Source organism: Eretmochelys imbricata, chromosome 6 (assembly GCF_965152235.1).
Source record: "Eretmochelys imbricata isolate rEreImb1 chromosome 6, rEreImb1.hap1, whole genome shotgun sequence".
Taxonomy (NCBI): Eukaryota; Metazoa; Chordata; order Testudines; family Cheloniidae; genus Eretmochelys; species Eretmochelys imbricata.
This window is the reverse complement of record NC_135577.1, coordinates 124,328,549-124,347,773: the sequence shown is the minus strand read 5'-3', so window position 1 is coordinate 124,347,773 and position 19,225 is coordinate 124,328,549. Positions and strand designations below refer to the sequence as shown.

Here is a 19,225-nt window from a genome sequence, read left to right as displayed (position 1 = left end):
ATGAAAGTTTAAATTCTGCTGAAACTGGTGGAGCCATCAGAAAAGAACCAGCAATAGCACACCTACCAGTATCAACTCAGTCCAACACCTCGCTGTTTGTTGTTCCTCTGTTGTGTTATATTGCATCAATCATTCTATGCACAGCTTCTGACTAGGAGCTGTTCAATAATTATGCTGCGCATTGCGATTTATTGGTGTTTTGGTTAGCTCACCACTTTATTTTGCATGTTTAAACTATGGGATTTTATTTATGGAACTGTAGGAGTTAGCAAAGCTGTATTTCCCTCTGTACATTAATAACAATCATTACATCCAAGAGACAGACGACTGGATTGAGTTTGCTTTTCGGATGTGTTTTCTAGGCAATTTCACAGCCTTTCTTCCCCCTCCTCTTCATGAAGTTTGAAATACAGTATTGATTGACTGTTGTTACTTCAGGAACGTAACCCAAGTTTGGCTGACACAATGAGCTACACAGTCTATCCAATAAGATGGGATAAATATTAGTGTTTGCTCTTGACTGCTAGCGATATAGTGGGATTTGCCTGGACTCTGGGGCTGTGGTTCTGTGGATGGTTTGAGTGGGGCCCATGAGTAAAAGCTGGCTGTGGGCTGTATTACTTAGGAGCATGTGTCTCTGTTTTTCTAGTTTTCCTTCCTTTATTTTAACTAACCAGGAGCATGTGTGTGACTTGATCTTCTGGGCAAGCCCCTCCTGCGAACGTTTCTTTCTTCCCGTAAAGGAGCTGCACCCGGTTAACACAACGGGTCCCCGCCTAGCTGCACACCGACTCCATGTAATTCAGAGCGATGGAGCCGGGAGTGCAGGTGGTGAAGAGTGATGGGGAAAATAAACAATCACCCCACAGGTCAGGCTGGCTTGTGACACCGCATGTGCTTTCTCTTAATGTATCTTTCATATGTTCATCCATCGCGCTTTCCCCAGGAGCATGTCTGCTCTGGTTTTGTGTCGGAAGCGATGCCTCAAGAGTAGTTTGAGTGAGACCCAGTAGCCTGAGAAACGGGAGACGAGTCTGGCCCATATTAAGAACAAGATGCAGTCCTTCCCGCCTTCCTCACTGACGTTTCCCTGCGGGCGGGAGGGAGGATTAAACCCGAACTACGGAAGGAGAACGGCTGTGACGCACACAAATATGCAGTCTGCCGGGATTAAGAAGCCAACATTTTTCATTCTGAACCACTGGAAGGAATACAAACGTTTGGAGGGTTTTAAGATCACATTTGAAATATGGGGTGAAATTCTAGCCCCACTGGCAAAATTCCCATTCACTTTAGCATGGCCAGGATTTCACCCATGGAGGATTCCAGTGAAATATCTCCCTCTCCAATCACTCCTCATTCACAGAAATGACCCAAAGACCAGCTGTGTCTTCAAAGCCCTGTGATTCTATAGGCGGGTTCCAGACTACAGTAATAAACTGTCCCGGCCACTTCAAAGCTGAGAAACCATATGTGGTGGTGGTAGTATTCTTACCATGACTCCCAGGAGCCCTAGTCATGGACCAGGACCCCATTGTGCTAGGTGCTGTACAAACACAGAACAAAAAGGCAGTCCCTGCCCCACGGAGCTTACAGTCTATGTGTAAGATGAGAGACACCTAGTGATAGAAACAGACGGGGAGGACAAGGAGACAATATGGGTCAGCATCACAGGAAGTGATCACAGGGCACCAGCATCCTAACCACTGTCAAGCAAGCAGGGGTTTGAAGGAGAATGAAGAAGTGACTTTGTGGATGTTTACAGGGAGCTCCTGCCAGGGGGTGGGGCAGCATGGGAGAAAACAGGAGGGCGCTTGCTTGAAAATGTAACAAGTGGGTGATGGAGGCTGGCATCATGGGAATGCAGGAATCAGCCTTTCAACAGTGAATGAGAGACAAGATCAGCTAGGGTTAGGCCATGCATGGCCTTGCAAGTGAGGACAAGTAGTTTATGTTTGATGTGATAGAGAAGGGGGAGCCAGTGGAGGGGCGACATGGTCAAAACAACTGGGTAGGAAAATGATCTTAGCAGCATTTTGAATGGAGATGAGCACGGCAAGATTGCGTTTGTCAAGTCCAGAGAGAATCATGTTGCAGCATTTGAGACACAAGTTGGTAAGAGCCTGGACAAAGGTTTTAGGTATGTGGGTGGATAGCTGGGCCAGACATGGGCCAAGAAGGCAGTACTGAGAGCCAGAGCCAGGATAGGGTTAGGTTAGAGACTGAATTTTGTGACGGTAGACAGCACTGAAATCTCATGTGCTGTTCTCATGTGATTCCTGTGGAAATTGCAAGGTCTCTGCTTTCTTGAAGGGTGGGAATCTCACCAGATCAGCTGCTCTCATGGGATTTCATCCCTCTTGGGCTGCATCTGCACTGGAGCTGGACGCCATACTCGCACTGATTTTGGATCCCACCTGATTCATGGGGTGGGTTCAGATTCGGGAGTTCAAATCTGAACCCACACACCTTAAAATGGGGAAGGGGGTTTGCAGGTGGCTTCAGACTTGAAGTTCTAGTTCTTGCCTGTTTCTGTTAAAACGGTTCTGTGAAAGACTCAGTTAATTAAATGGACCAACTTACTGAACGTGGATCACACAGTACAAGTAAGTCCTGGAGTAGGAACAATAGAAGAGGCTTCTGCGGGGGTTGTTTTTCTGGAAGCAATGTCCTAGTGTTGTCAGCTTTGCTGAGGCAGCATGGCTGAGCTCAGTGCAGCTAGTGGCATATTGAGATTGCAGACCTAGCAGCTGCTAACCGTTTGTGTTGTCTGGAATCTGCAGGACATCCTGGAAGGTGGCAACCTGCGCATCCCACTGCAGGAGCTACACCAAATGATCCTCACCCCAATCAAAGCCTACTGCTCCCAGAATTCAAACACAGACGAGCAGAGCCGGGACCTGGATTCCCACCACCTGCCTTCTCTGATCGGCTCGGACAGCCAAGGGTCTGACGGCAAGGACTCTGCCTCTGGGTGCATACAGCAGCACCACTTGCCTGGCTGCGAGGGCGAGTCTGGAGGGGCACCTTTGCCCGAAGGGGATCTCCCTGGGCAGTTCACGAGAGTCATGGGGAAAGGTCAGCTGCTCCAATTGTCTTTATTCCTTCTATTAGGAGTAAATGGTTAAGAACAGTGTTTATTTCATAGCCGCTCTGGTCCCCATCCACCCTCCTCGTGTCCTGTTCATCATAATATTCTCAGGGCCCCTTTGTGCTAGGTGCTGTATCAACACTTAGTAAGAAACAGTCCCTGACCCAAAGGGCGTGCAGTCTAATTAGGGAAGATGGACAGAGGTGAAATGATGTACTCAAGGTGACACAGCAGAGACAGGACTGCACCCAGCTCTCCGGAGTCCCATTGTACCATGCTGCCATCATTCACATGTGCTCAAGCGCTGTTCATGGCTAGCGCTGGCGAAAAGGGAAGGTTAGGGGGAGTTGGGGACGTAGCCTTACTCTCTCCTCCAGCCAGTAGAGATGGCTGGCTATAGAGGCAGGTGAGCTCACTGCCCCCCATTGTAGCAGGGAGGCCCTTCTTCCTTCTCCTGTGTGCTGAGGAGCTCTAGAAGGCATCATGCCTGTCTGAGTCACAAAGCCTCCTTGGCCTTCTGCACCGCTTCCAATGTTAGAGGGTACATCTACACTGCACATTAAGCCTGGGCTCTGACTCCGGTTTGAGCCCGAGCCCAAGTCCCCTTTCTGGCCGCACAGATCAGTCTGACTCGGGTCAGCAAGCCCTCAGGACCCTGCGAGTGGGGTGGGTCAGAGTCCAAGTCCCACTGCAACTCACATTTTGCAATGCGGATGCAGGTCAAGCTGCAGACGTGAGTCAGAGTGGTGCAGTATAGACATGTTACCAAGGCTCTGAGACCAGGTCCAGCAAGTGCAAATCCTGGTTTATAAGACAGCGTGGATGTTCAAGCATGAGCTTGGAACCACTGAGTCCACAAGCGTGGATCCCACAGACCCAGGCTCACTGTGCAGTGTAGACATAACTAGGCAGGCCCTAGCAAGTACAGCTGAGCCCTATACAAATAGGCATGTTGGAAGCTTGAATCAGAATGAGCCTTTAGTGTTTGACTATGCACCATTATTTTTTAAAGCCTGTGGAAAGATCTTCCTCTTTGTGGTGCATGATCCTGGAATCGAGTGGCTGCTCTGGGGTTACCTTCGGTCTGGCTACTTGCTTTCATTGCCAGCGCCGGTCCCCTGCTGCTCACTGGTCCCATGTCCTCCAGTGGAGTTTTTTATAGCCCTGACTTGCAGTACGAGGGAGTGCACGTACAGAGCAGTTGCTTCCTTTCGATCCGTGATCATGTGACACGGATAGAGAGAGCGTGCCTGGGACTGGCATTTGTGTAATGTGAAAGTTGGGGGAGGGTTGGGCTTTTTAAAACACTTTCTTTGGTGGCTTGGGCCCTGACTGTACATGCTTAAGTGCTTTGCTGAACTGGGGCCTTAGAGCAGGTTGCCCAAGCAGTCTGCACTCCTGTAAGGGTGCTGCCCATGGTCTCGGCGTGTCCCTGCCTCACTGCTGTCGCTGCACTGTGAAATACAGGGGAAACAGTCATACCCAGCAAAACCCTTCGATGCTGGTGTAAATGGCTTCATTGACTTCAATAGCATTTTGCCCATTTATACCAGCAAGGAATTTGTCCTGCTGTGGTCAGTACAAAACAAAACAAGTTTCTTGAACTGAGGAATGATTTAAAAGAATATCTACGAGGGATGGGGGAGTCCATTCAGCCTCATTTTTGAATCATGCAAACCTCTCTAAATCGTTCCTAAACTAGCTTTTCTGTAATAAAAGTGGTGGATACAGAGCACATGACGGGGTGCCCTTCACACACATTTGGGAGGACCTGCATAACTTACTCAGAGCTTTAACCCTCCTGGGTAATTCAGACTGCCCACTCCCAACACTGCGAGCGGGGACTGTTGCGTGCAGCAGCTTGCTGTGTGGAGAATGGAGCAGTTTGGTAACGGGGGGGAGGGAGGCTATTAAAAAAAAAAAAAAACGGTCAGACTTCCATGGAGAAATGTCAGCCCCGGTCCAGTTCCAGCACTTTCTGTTTAAAATGTATGAATAGACATGAAATACAAATTACCTAGAAACTTCAAAGGGCAGAACATTGAGCCCGGTGTGTAATTTCACACTGATTGGCCACTTACTTTGAGAAAAATGTTTTTTTGTGCCGCATTTTAAGCCCATATCAGACCTCACTGCTAACTCTGGTGTCATGACCAGCACCTCCGTCATGCGTGAAGTTGAGTGGTATGGAGATTTATCAGTCGAAGTTGGGGAAATGGCATTGTTAGCAGGCACACTCCCAGGCCTTCTCTGAAAACTGGGGATATTTACTGGTCACCATGAGGGTTAAAATTGATGGAAGCCATAATGTAGAGAAGGCTCCTGTGACCAGTTGTTTTGATGATGCTTGCTTTCCAGCGGGTTTAACTAAGATGGCAGTTCTGGCTGTAGAATTCTGCAGCTCTTACGGACTTTAACTCCAGTTCAGTTGAGTCAGGGTTAGAATGGGTGGGAGTGTTTGGGTAAATTCCCCCAATGCAGACACTGTCTTATTCTGTAAGTTAATTTGCACACACTTTTGTGGCATTATTTCAAAAGCTTGCTGTCAGTCAGATCAGTGGGAATTTTGCCATTGACTTCAGTGAGACCAGATTTTGACCCTGGAAGCAATAGATTTTAACAGCACACTCTTTGTGTGACAGTGTCTTTCACATGTGAGAATAGGATAAGATGGGGGAACCAGATTCTACTCTGTTACTGCTGATTTGCACATGTATAACTCTAATGGAGTTACTCTGGATTTACAGCAATGTAACTGAGAGCAAAATCTGGCCCTAAATATAGACTGGCATGGCTGGAATTGTAAAAGGGAGTCTTTCTACACAAGTGCTCCATTGATAACTCATTTCAGACAATTGCAATGGAAGTCTAAGACCATTCTTAAAAACAACACATTGATGTCAGTCCCGTTTCCTGGTCACCATGTGTTTTGCTAGCTATCCTTTTTTTGTTTGTTTGTTTGCAGTATGTACACAACTTTTAGTTTCCAGACCTGATGAGGAGAATATAAGTTCCTATTTACAGCTCATAGACAAATGTCTAATTCATGAGGTGAGTAGTGTCAGATCTTATAAAACTGTTGTTCTCATTGCTTAGAAACTGTTTCCAAAGTTTCTGTTTATGTAAACGTTTTGGTTTCTAACACAAATATTTTTGGGAGTATTAATAGTAATTCTGACTGTGGCAGACTGTAAATGCAATGTGGTGCACAGAAGTGTAGGTCACTATGTCCCTGTACAACATCAAAGAACTGGAATTGACAAATTCATCATGCTTGTGACATTATGATCAACAGCTGGATGACAGAAAAACCCAGGATGAATGTGCATGGGGTTTCAAGCAGAGAGACTAAACTATCATTCAGCATTTCCAGTTTCTGTTTTGTAGCAAACATTTTGTGATTTGGCACCTACCATTCTGTGTGCCTCTTCATGAGAGCTGCTTGTGCATGGATTTTTATTTTGAACTGTAGCTTTCTCTAAAAGATACATTACCACGTGTCCTTCAGGGTGACTGAAACATATTTTGAGCTCCATATGCCATAGATCTCAGGCACAAGCCACCCTGCTGTGTATATTTATCCCCTATGTGTACCAAGTTCCTGTTGTACTTGTTACTCCTGGGGAAATTCGGTGCCAAAAAATTAAAAATTCTGCGCACAATATTTTAAAATTCTGCATATTTTGTATGTCAAAATAACACAATATAATCACACCAGTTTCAGTTATTTTGGTAATTTATTTCAAATACCTGTCACCAAATATGTCTGTAACAATACAGACTGGGGAAAAAAAAGATTCAGGAAATGTTTTTTTGACAAATAGATTCCTTACTAGGCATATGAATACAGAACGCTGAGTAATTCATCTAAACTACAGTACAGAACTGTGTTTCCTGCGCACCTCAGAAGCAGTGAAAAGGCTTTGGGGGATTCAGGGGTAACAGAGGAGCTGAGGGAGAGGGAAGGAGCCTGGAGTGAACCTGGAGGGTTATTGGGTGTGGGTGGGTGAAGTATGGGACAGGTTTGGGGAGGGAGAGGGATTTTTAGGGAGTTGGGGAGCCTCCCCCATTCAGACCCTGGCTGACCCCTAACCTCTCCCATTCAGTCAAGCACATCTGCTCTTATCCCCGTGTGTCCTTGCAGCCCTCCTCCCCCATCTACATGTGGCCCTGCACCCCCTACCCTCTGTCCCCATGTGACCCTTCAGCCCACCTCCCATTCAGCCTCTGGCTCAGTGCTGTCACCCCACTGATCCTGCATCCAAGTCTGTCCCCCACTAGCTCTTCTGAACCCCAATCTGTGAACCCCCCAGCAGCACCACTCTGTCTGTCCCGTGCCTCCTCACCTGACCCCACTGTGAGGACAGCAGCCTCTCTGGCTGACTGCCCTCTCTTCTGGCGCCATAGCAGCCTCTGGTGGGCGAAAGATGTAACTGTAATGCCTCTCCAGCAGAATTTATATTCTGTGGAGAAAAAAAATCTGCGAGGGACATTAATTCTTCATGCGTGCAGTAGTGTGGAATTCCCCCAGGAGTAACTTGTGTACACATGTGCTGCACCTGATCTTACAAGATGCATGGCATTACACGGCCATGCATCTGAAATCTGGATGGATCTCTGAATATTTTCCAGTGTCAAAAGATCTGCAGTTTACACTGTCTTTACATGGTCACTTGTGTATAAAAGTGGAGTCTAGAATCACTCAGAAATCTGTACTATCCTACAGGAAAAGGAGTGGCGACATTTTGGCAAAAGTACGTTGACTGCTGTAAACACAGGTATATACAGTGTGCTAAGTGGAAAAAAGGGTTAAATTACAGAGTTCTGAATCCTCCATGTGAGACGCTATTGCCTAAATAATAGAGCTCTCATCTGGTTCTTGGGCATTTCCCATCCTCACAAAAGCTCTGATTCAGGAAAGCACTAAGTATGTGCTAGGGTAATTAACCATTGGAACAATTTATCAAGGGCCATGGTGGAGTCTCCATCACTGGTAAATTTTAAATTAAGATTGGTTTTTCTAAAAAGATATTCTCTAGTTCAAAAGGAATTATTCTGAAGAAGTTCTGTGACCTGTGATATACTAGAGGTCAGACAAGATGATCACAGTGGTCTGTTGTGGCCTGGAATCTCTGAAGGGTTTTCCTGAATCTGGGACAAAGACAGAGATTTCCAGCCCTGAAGGGAAGTCATTGACATTCAGGGTTTAAAAAAACAAACACTGTCCTCCCAGAATGCTTCTGTCCACAATAGTAACAAGTTTGCCAAGAGTTTTTCAGTGAATGGTAGTGAACTGTCAGCATACATTGTCAACGTATAGTTTGCCACTTGAAATATACAGCAGCTGCGCTAGGAAATTTCATTTTACTATGAAGTGAGTGGTTAGTTTGCTTTCCCACCTCAGCAATGGTTCTGTCTGAGCCAGGCACATAGTTTAAATATAACCAAAGCTTCTAATATGTGTGTACAAAGAACTCTTCCACCTGAGTCCAAGTTCACGGAGATCCCATGAAAAGCTCCTTTCACTCTAATTCTTCATGTATTTCCAGACATAGCAAGATTTTTTTCCCCTTGATTGCTCCATGATGAGTCTTGAAGTCAATGCAGCATTACGAACTGCATCCATCCTAGCCTAGTCTCTCCCCCTGTCTTCTTTATATTTCTGACATTAACCCATGTTAATGAAATGTGATTCTGGCTTGGCACATCCCAGCTGTATAGGACAACTGTACAGGGTGCAACTCCAAACTCATTTTCTGGGTGGTGTAACCAGATGCACTGCTCTGGCTGCAATGGTATAAGGGAAGTGCTTGTTGGTATTCTCAAGAAATGCCTTAAGTGGAACAACATTTCCTCCCTGGCAAAGCAGGGGAAGGAGAGAATAGATTCTCCATGCTCTATGAAGCCCCAGATTTTCCCTTGCATATTATACATAAAATGTAAATGTAGAGTTTGTGAAAGGTGCAGGATTGAGTGGCAGAGAAACCACAGACCTCTCTTTACCCTCTGACCACACCCAGCAGAGGCAGTGCTGTGCACAATTCCCCACACCACCCAGCCAGTGTGGCTAAACCTTCCCCTGGAAAGACCACCTTTTATGGGGGAGAGGATAGTTCATTCTCCATCTCCATTCAGCTCTTGGGGGGTTGAGACTGCCCACGAGGTGCCGATGACTGCCAGCTGTCAGAGTGGTGGGTTTTTTGGTGGACACTGGTCCCCTGGGAGCTAGGGAGAGAGCACCAAACTCATGGCACGTTTGCTACTTCACAGCCATCAGATGGGGGACAGTTTTCAGACACAAAGCTTGATTCCAGGTGGAGACCTTGAGAGGAAAGGGACAGTTCCCTTCCCCCCCATACTTCAGACACATACCTTCTTCTTCGAGTGCTTGCACATGTCTATTCCAATGTAGGCGCATGCTCCAAGCACAGCCGCTGGAATATTTTCCCCTAGCGGTATCTGTTAGGTCAGCTCCAATGCCCTCTGGTACTGCACACTCATAGCTCTGGTATAAAAGGCCCTGTCGAGCCTGCTCTCCTTCATTTCCTTCTTACCGCCCGTTACAGCGGCTGGAACTCCTCATCGCTTCGGCGATCGTTCTCTTAGCGGTTCTTCTTCGAGTGATTTCTCATGTGTATTCCACAATAGGTGTGCGTGCTCGCCACGTGCACCGGTGCCGGAAGTTTTTCCCCTAGCAGTACCCATGGGGGGGAGCACCCCCTGCAACCCCCGGAGTGGCGCCTGCCTGGTGCGGTATAAGGGGAGATGCACGCTCCCCCCACCCTCAGTTCCTTCTTGCCGCCAGTGAAGGTGCATCGGAACTGCTCTGCTCCAGCTTTGCCGTAGCTCGTCCCCAGAACTGTTTGTTCGTTCAGTGTTAGTACCTGTCGTTAGTTTAGTTAGTCAGTGAGCCCGGGTGGGGGCATGCCCCGTGCCCCGGGGTTTAGGTCGTGCGGCTCTTGTAGGCATTCTATGCCAAGAAGTGACCCCCAAGCAGACTGTTTGCACTGTTTGGGAGAAGCCCATGTCAGCGACAGGTGCAAGATTTGCAAGTTGTTTAAGCCTCGCCTCGGACCAAAAGAGAAAGGGACATTCGGCTCCGGACCATCCTGATGGAGTCGGCACTGACCCTGGCACGCCGCTCCGAACCAGTACCCGGCACCTCAGCACTGGTACGTGGTGACCCTCCGGTGCCATCAACCAGTCGGCACCGGTCCCCATCCGTGGGGCACGCCACGGGGGCCAGAAAGACTCCCTCTTTGCAGCGGCATCGAGGGAAGTCTGGGACAGAGGCTAGGCCCATGTCGGGCAGTCCTCAATTGCCACCAGGCCCCAGGCCTCTGACTCACGTTGAGAGGAGTAGCCTGGCCCCATCGGAACAGGCTTCTCCGGATGACCGGATGCCGTCCACACTTGAAGCCCTCCAGGCAGCCCAGGATGTTATGTCCATGCTGGTGCCCGGAGCACTGCCAATGTCGGCCCCATGCTCCAGAGGCAAGCCACCGTTGGGATCTCCCCAGTCGCCTCCGGCCCGGTACCAGTCTCAGTTGAGGGAACATTCCCAACGCCATTCACCTCCCAGTGACCGTTCAGGGAAGAGTCCATGTGGATCGACGCCGACCAGACTGTCTGGCTGGGTTCCAGCCGGCCGGGACTCTCGGCAACGCTCGTCCTCAAGGAGCAAATGTCGACGGGACCGCAGCAGGCATCGCTAACGGTCCTCATCTCGGAAAGGGTACCGCAGTCGGTCATGGCACGGTTGTCGACGCCATTCCTGCTCGGACTCCCACTCCAAATCTCCGCCAAGACATTGCAGCCCCGGGCGTCGATCACTGGCATCTCGCTGTCGCGGGTCCGCCTGTCGAGGCCGTTCCCGGAGTAGCTCTTACCGTCTTTACCAGTCCTCCATGTCAAGATCGTGGTCCCATGGCCAATGTAGATCCCAGCACCGCCACTCCTGCTGGTCCAGAGACAGCAGCGGATCTTACACCAGCCCGGCCTCCATTCGTAGCCGTCCTTCGATGGGCCAGGCCAGCCAAGCCAAACAGCTGGCACCTAGCGTTGTGGCCGGCCCAATGGTACCAGTGGGCACCATGGCCTCCGGCGCAGCCCCTGGTGGGAGCTCACTCGGTGGCCAAAGCTTCGGAAGCACCATCGGCCTCCCTCTCCAAACCCCCAAGAAAGGAGTCGGTGGGACGTATGTCCTTAGCACCGTGCCCGGAGTCTGACCAGGTAGTGGACCCTCCGGTACCGGCCTATACCCAGAGCACTTCACTGGCCTCCTCGCCCCACCCAGAGGAGGCAATTGCAGCCCTGCCCTCTCCACCCCGCAGGAGGACTTCAGGGCCCATCAAGAACTCTTAAAGAGGGTGGCAGCAAGCCTCCACCTCCAGGCAGAGGAGATGGAGGAGTCCTCAGACTCCCTGTTTAACGTGCTGTCCCCGTTGGCACTGGGTAAGGTGGCCTTGCCCCTCCATGAAGGAGTGGCTAAGATTTCAAAGCCCTGTGGGAAACACCGGCCTCGTTGGCCTCCATCTCTAAGAAGGCGGAATGCAAGTACTTGTATACCCACCTGGCGCCCAACTCCCTGGTGGTTGAGCCAGTCAACCACAGGGAACGGCAGGGTCAGCCAGCCCTGACCCCAAAGAACAAAGATTCTCGGAGACTGGATTCTTTCAGAAGGAAAATTTATTTGTCTTCGAGCTTCCAGTTACGAGTGGCAAACCATCAGGCTCTCCTGGGCCCGTACAAATTCAATCTGTGGGGCTCCCTGCCCAAGTTTGAGGACTCCCTCCGGGATCGTGATAGGAAGGAGTTCCAGGCGCTAGTGGAGGAAGGGGCAGCGGCCGCTAGGGTGTCCCTGCAGGAAGCCTCAGATGCTGCAGACATGGCCACATGATCCATGGCCTCCGCGGTGTCCATGAAATGGGCGTCATGGCTCCTGCTCTCTGGGCTGTCCAGCAAGGTGCAGTCTTCCATGCAGGATCTCCCATTTGACGGGAAAGCTCTGTTTGTGGCGAAAACAGATACAAGGCTGCATGGCATAAAGGAATCCCGCACAACCTTCTAGACTCGGGGCCTCTATGTCCCGGCTCTGGCAAAACCTAAGTTCAGGCCGCAGCAGACTCCCGCCCAGGCTGCCGTCCCAAAGTATGAGGCCGCTCATAAGAAGCAGCAGGTTTGGACCGTCTTTTTCCGTATTCTAGACTCCCGGTCCCGCAGTGGGACCTAAACCTGGTGTTGGCTCGTCTCACAGGGCCCCCGTTTGAACCACTAGCCATGTGCTCCTGGTCTCACCTCTCGTGGAAGGTGGCCTTCCTGGTTGCAATCACATCAGCCAGGTGAGTCTCGGAGCTTAGGGTCCTGACCTCCGAGCCACTGTACATGGTCTTTCACAAGGACACGGTCCAGCTCTGCCCACACCCCGCGTTCCTGCCAAAGGTGGTCTCCTCCTACCATATGGGTCAGGACTTTTTTCTGCCGGTCCTCTGCCCCAAGCCTCACGTGTCCAGTGAGGAGCGCTGTTTCCACATGCTCCATGTGTGGCAGGCTCTGGCTTTCTACTCCGAGCGGACCAAGCCGTTCAGGAAGTCCGCACAACTGTTCGTCGCCTCAGCTGAGCACGTGAGGGGCCAGCCGATTTCCATTCAGTGGCTTTCCAGTTGGATCACTTCGTGTATGCCGGGCACTGGCCTTCTACATCCAAAGGACCAAAGCATTCCACAGATCCACTCAGGTGTTGATAGCGGAAAGAATGAAAGTTTCTCCCCATTTCTGTGCGGAGAATCTCATTGTGCATCACTTCGTGCATCAGGGCATGTTACGACCTCGCGAACATCTCGCCGCTGCTCACTTAACAGCTCACTTTACAGGGTCTCAGGCCTCCGCCGCTGCTTTTTTAGCGCAAGTTCCAATTCAGGACATGGGCAGGGGGCAACCTGGTTGTCGGTTCACGACACACTATGTCATTACACAGCAGGCTAGAGACCATGCTGGCTTCGGCCGGGCAGCATTACAATCAGCCTGCCCTTGATCTCCAAACCCACCTCCGGGGCAGTTGCTTGTGGGTCACTTACATTGGAATGGACGTGTGTGAGCACTCGAAGAAGAAACGGTTACTAACCTTTCTGTAGCTGTTGTTGTTCGAGAGGCATTGCACATGGCCATTCCAGAACCCACCCTCTGTCAGAGGTGGTCGGCAAGAAGAAACTGAAGGGGAGCAGGGTCGGCAGGGCTCTTTATGCCGGCGCTATGAGAGCGTACACCAGAGGGCGCTGGAGCCAAGCCAACGGATGCCACTAAGGGGAAAAATTCCGGCAGCTGCACTCGGGGCGCGCACACGCCTACATTGGAATGGACGTGTGTGACGCATCTCGAAGAACAACAGTTACAGAAAGGTTAGTAACCATTTTTTCTGAGGTTCCGTGTGGCAAGTCACCATCTCGGTAGCCCGGGCAAGTGACCGGGCGCTCCAGAGCCATCCCTGTAACAGCTAGAGTGGGAGCTGTGGAATGGCTTGTGACATTCGGCTCCTCCCCAGGTTGGAGGGATGAGAACATTGGTTCCATAATGCATCCTGGTCTCTGAGGTATGGGGTGGGACCAGGGTTGGAAATTGTGCCCGGTACTTCAGCAAGGCAGCGTGGAGTACCGCTGAGAGAGCAGGAAGTCATGAGAGCAAAGATCTAAAAAGGGAGCCTGGAAGGTGAGGATCGGATGCTTGAGCTTGATGTGCAATGTGAGAGGAAGCCAGGGAAGGGATTGGGAAGGAGGGGCATAGTCTGAGCTGCGAGAGGGGGAGGTGATTTTTGCAGCTGAATCTTGGATAGGCATCTTGCTCAGATCCCGTGGTGATGGGTGTGTGACAGGTAGTAACAACACCACTTAGCTCTTGTGTAGCTAATGCTTTTCAGCCATAGATTTCAAAGCACCTTTAAAAAGGAGGTATCTTTATCCCCAGACTGACTTGGCAGAGGTCCCCAGCAAGGTCAGTGGCAGAGCCAGGAATGGAAACCAGGTATCTTGTGTCCCAGTCCAGTTCTCTCCAGATAGAATTGAAGAGAGGTCAGAATCTAAGATGCTGGAGAGAAAACATTGATTGAGTCCTGTATTCCTAAAACCAATAGTTTTTCATTGGTCTCCAACCAGAGCTAAAGTGAGTTGCTCCATAGTAACATGTCTACAGTGGTTTTCATTTGCATTATACGTGAATATGTTAATATTACTGGGATGCAAGGTAAGTAGATTGAGCGTTAAATGTGACAGTCAAAAGGATAATATTAAGATGGCTCATGTGATATTGGTTAAACTGCCCATAAATATATGTATTATAGTAAATAATTGTCTGTAGACCTCTGCTATCATGGGGCATGAACAGGAAACCATTCACATAATAATGTGTTAGGAGCACAGGGGGTCCAGAAGGCTCAGGAGATTGGTAGTGGAGTAAGGGGACTTCCAGTGCCAAGCTCAGGTTAACTCTAACCTGGGACAGTAGCAACCAAATGCCATTACAATCTCAAGGCTCTTTGGTCTCAGTGTAATAGACTGTGGTATAAAAACCTCGAATAGAATAGAAAATAAATGGAAGGTCTTAATCCATTTCCTGGGGAAACAAGTGTCCACCTCACAGAAATCACTGCAATTGGTTCTGGCTGGAAGCTCCCATCAGTAAGGAGATTGAGGATTTTGCTCTCTTGTTATCATGGGAGAAAGTCCCTCCAGGTCCAACCAAGACACGCTGGCAGGGCAGTGTATGGACTGTTGCATTGCAAAATGCTAGCACTGTACCTGTTGAATAGCTGAGCCGGAAGCCACCAGTTCCCAGGGCTGTCAAGCCAGCGCCTTTCATGAACACTATACTTACTTTAAAAGGTTTTTTTTAAAGAACTCAGAAGTTTGTTTATTTTTAGAGATGTCTTGAAAATTTTAGGGTGAGCACTGGGGGATGAAAATGCCAGTTGCTTACTAGAGCGTAGCTATTAAACAATCAGGAGCATTCATTTAGCATTAATAAACTGAGCACTCAGGGAATTTTATGTACATACTATGATCTGAGTCATAGACTTGAAGGTCAGACGGAACCCTCATGGAAATAATTATGACCATTTTCTGTCCCTAAGTCCCAGTATAACTGAATTTCTTTTCATAGGCAACATGCAGTATGTTGCTAATTACTCTGTTTTTTAAATAAATGTGAATTTTGGTTAAAAGTTACTAAAAGAAGTAAAAAGAATTGATTTTGCTTGTTGTATCAGTAGGATGTTTTTTGTAGCATCACCGAAGTGTTGTACATTTTGGCATTCGTAATGATGTAGCAGTAATAATAATTGTCTCCGACCTTTATGTATCTGTCATCCTGGTGGACCCACAGCACTTCACACATACACAGTACCACTGAATTGTAGGCATGGTGGGCAGCCAGGCGATGGTAAAGCATGCCTCACAGTGATGGGGAGAGCAGAAATTAGGGTCCAGGACTCCAGGGAAACCCTTTCTCCTACAGGAAGTGTCATGGGATCTTTAACACCCAGGCACAGCAGGAGCTTTGCTCTTAAGATTTCATCAGAAAGAGCTACGCATAGAAAACTGCTTGGTGCTCAGTTTGTCTTTCTCAAAAGTGTAATGGGCTGAGCCAGCTCTGCCAGGAGTTAAACCTGCACATCAGGGCTTCTGTGTGTTTGCATCCTGAAGCTTGGATCGCTCAGCTCTCTACTTTGGGTGCATGTTAACTGCCTGTTGTTTTCTTTACTTTTATACCCAACTGCATCATCCATAAGATGTTTACCTTTTTTTTTTAATTCCTTTTTTTTGGGGGGCAGGCGTTTACAGAGACACAGAAGAAAAGATTGTTGTCATGGAAACAGCAGGTGCAAAAACTCTTCAGGTCTTTCCCTCGGAAATCCCTTCTAGACATATCAGGATATCGGCAGCAAAGAAAGTACGTTGGGATTTCATCTCTCTGATGCAATGATTGTACTTTGTGGGTTGGTATCTTGGCCAAGACTACGCCAAAGGGGATAATTACATTAACGTTCACACTGTGCTAACTGGAACCGTCGGCTGGGTCTGATTCATGAGGCCAGTTACCTCGAGTGCCGGCAGGGCTGGAATATTTCACCTTGTTCTGTTTTAATGCTGTATATCCCAGCCACCTCTCAAATGTCACTGTAGAGCAGTGGTTCCTGTTATTAGCTCTGATTTGCATTATACTGGCACCTTGAAGTTCCAGCTTAGATCAGGGCTCCATTGTACTAGATGTTAAACTGAGAGACAGTCCCTGCCTCAAAGAGTTTACAGTATAAATAGACAAAACCAAACGGTGGGTAAAAAGTACCATTGTCCCCATTTTACAGATGGTGATTTAAGTCATAGAAAGATTCAGTGACTTACCTCAGGTGACAAGCTGCCTGTGGTGGTGCTGGGATTTGAACCCAGATTTCCTGAGTCCCACTTTGGTGGCTTACCAACAACGCAGTTCTTCCTCTATGTGGCGCCCTCCTTAAATTGGGGATTCTGATTGACCGGCCCATCTCCCAACCTACACTTTCCCCATGGTAATTAGAGCACTTGAAAAGATTAAAAAGTAGGGCTGTCAAGTGATTAAAAAAATGAATCACAATTGTGCGATTACTCACTCTGTTAAACAATATTAGAATACCATTTATTTAAATATTTTTGGATATTTTCTACATTTTCAAATATATTGATTTTAGTTACAACATAGAATACAAAGTGTATAGTGCTCACTTTATATTTATTTTTATCACTGTAAAAAAGAAAAAAGAATATAAGTAGTATTTTTCAATTCACCTAATACAACTACTGTCGTTCAATTTCTTTGTCATGGAAGTTGAACTTACAAATGTAGAATTACGTACAAAAAAATAACTGCACTCAAAAATAAAATCAAGGTGACCAGATGTCCCGATTTTATAAGAACAGTCCCAATTTTGGGGTCTTTTTCTTATATGGGCTCCTATTACGCCTCACCCCCGTCCCGATTTTTCACACTTGCTGTCTGGTCACCCTAAATAAAATAATGTAAAATTTTAGAGCCTAGAAGTCCACTCAGTCCTATTTGTTCAGCCAATCACTCAGACAAACAAATTTGTTTACATTTGCAGGAGATAATACTGCCCACTTCTTGTTTACAGTGTCATCTGAAAGTGAGAACAGGTGTTCACCTGGCACTCTTGTAGCTGGCGTCACAAGATACTTATGTGCCAGATCCAGTAAAGATTCATATGTCCCTTCATGCTTTGCCCACTATTCCAGAGGACATGCGTCCATACTGATTCTGCTCGATAGCAGTCCAAAACAGAGCAGACTGACACATGTTCATTTTCATCATCTGAGTCAGATGCCACCAGCAGAAGGTTGACTTTCTTTTTTTGATGGTTCAGTTTCCACATCTGACTGGTGCTTTTTTAAGACTTATGAAAACATGCTCCACACCTCGTCTCTCTCAGATTTTGGAAGGCACTTCTGATTCTTAAACCTTGGATCGAGTGCTGTTGCTATCTTTAGAAATCTCACATTGATACCCTTCTTTGCATTTTGTCAAATCTGCAGTGAAAGTGTTCTTAACTCGAACAACATGTACTGGGTTGTCATCCAAGACGGCAATAACACAAAATATATAGCAGAATGCAGGTAAACAGAGCAGGAGACATACAATTCTCCCCCAAGGAGTTTAGTCAAAAATTTAATTAATTTCTTTAACGAGCATCAATGGCATGGAAGCTTGTCCTCTGGAGTGGTGGCCGAACCATAAGGGGCATACGAATGTTTAGTATATCTGGCACATAAATACCTTGCAATGCCAGCTATAAAAGTGCCAGGCGAACGCCTGTTCTCACTTTCAAGTGACATTGTAAATAAGAAGAAGGCAGCATTATCTCCTGCAAATGTAAACAAATGTCTTAGCAATTGGCTGAACAAGAAGTAGGACTGAGTGGACTTGTAGGCTCTAAAGTTTTACATTGTTTTGTTTTTGAGTGCAGTTATGTAACAAAAAATATCTACATTTGTAAGTTGCTCTTTCACAATAAAGAGATTGCACTACAGTACTTGTATGAGTACTGAAAAATACTAAATACTATAAAAAATACTAAATACTAAGAAAAATACTGTTTCTTTTGCTTATCATTTTACAGTGCAAATATTTGTAATAAAAAATAATCTGAAGTGATCAGTGTACAGTTTGTATTCTGTGTTGTAAATTGAAATCAAATATTTGAAAATATAGAAAAACATCCAAAATATTTAATACATTTCAATTGGTTTTCGATTGTTTAACAGTGCGATTAAAACTGCGATTAATCGCGATTAATTTTTTTGATCACAACTAATTCTTTATTGGTTAATCGCATGAGTTAACTGCGATTAATCGACAGCCTTATTAAAAAGTAATAACAGCACTGTCCGTCTCTGCAGGTTAGTTTTCTCTCTTGTGTTTGCTGCCCCTCCAGTTTTGGTGTCATCTGCAAATTAAATCACTGTTGGATAGACACCAGAAAAAGCAATCAGCAAGGGTGCAGCGAGGCTCTTGGGCTTGTTCAGATTAGTTAATCAGAAAAACCTCAAGAGGGCCCTGTAATGGGCTACAAATGACTGGAATCATCACAGCTTAAACACTGAGACTTGCTTCTCCACTGTGACTGGAGAAGCACTACACCAAAGACCAGGGCCTTGGCTAGAGAAGCACTTATCAGAAGATACTCCATTAGGGTGAAATTCACCCCCGTGCAGACACCAGCATACAGCAGGTGTGCCACTTAACATCATGCCTTAATGCTCAGAATAGGGCATAAGTAGGGTATCAACTGAGACTGGCTTCTCTGCACCCTGCAAGGTGTGAAATTCACCCTTGCTGATCTAGATCAAATGTGTCATTTTCTTGTACTTTCTTTGCTCTTCCAGTCTGGGTGAAGCTGTAGGCTAAGAATACAATGGTGCAGCTCTGCCTTTCACATAGTTCCGTAGGTATAATGGCAAAATCGCTTCCTGCATGAGGTTTAAAGAAACTTCGTTGTGTGTCATGATGGGTAGATTTATACTGGTTTGGATTCTATAATCGTATTATTTTGGAAGTCTTGTTCACTATAGCATGCACAAGCAGGAGAGATTAGGG

At 47.3% G+C, this 19,225-nt stretch overlaps 1 protein-coding gene across 1 annotated transcript in view; it reads left to right on the top strand.

Annotated features, from left to right (window-relative positions):
• The window catches only part of SAMD4A (sterile alpha motif domain containing 4A), a 202,805-nt gene that overhangs the window by 164,979 nt on the left and 18,601 nt on the right, over positions 1 to 19,225 (top strand). The window contains exons 7-9 of the mRNA XM_077820758.1: positions 2,784 to 3,078; positions 6,057 to 6,142; positions 15,912 to 16,030. Of these exons, the coding sequence (XP_077676884.1) occupies positions 2,784 to 3,078; positions 6,057 to 6,142; positions 15,912 to 16,030 (500 nt within the window). The remainder of the gene's footprint in view (positions 1 to 2,783; positions 3,079 to 6,056; positions 6,143 to 15,911; positions 16,031 to 19,225) is intronic.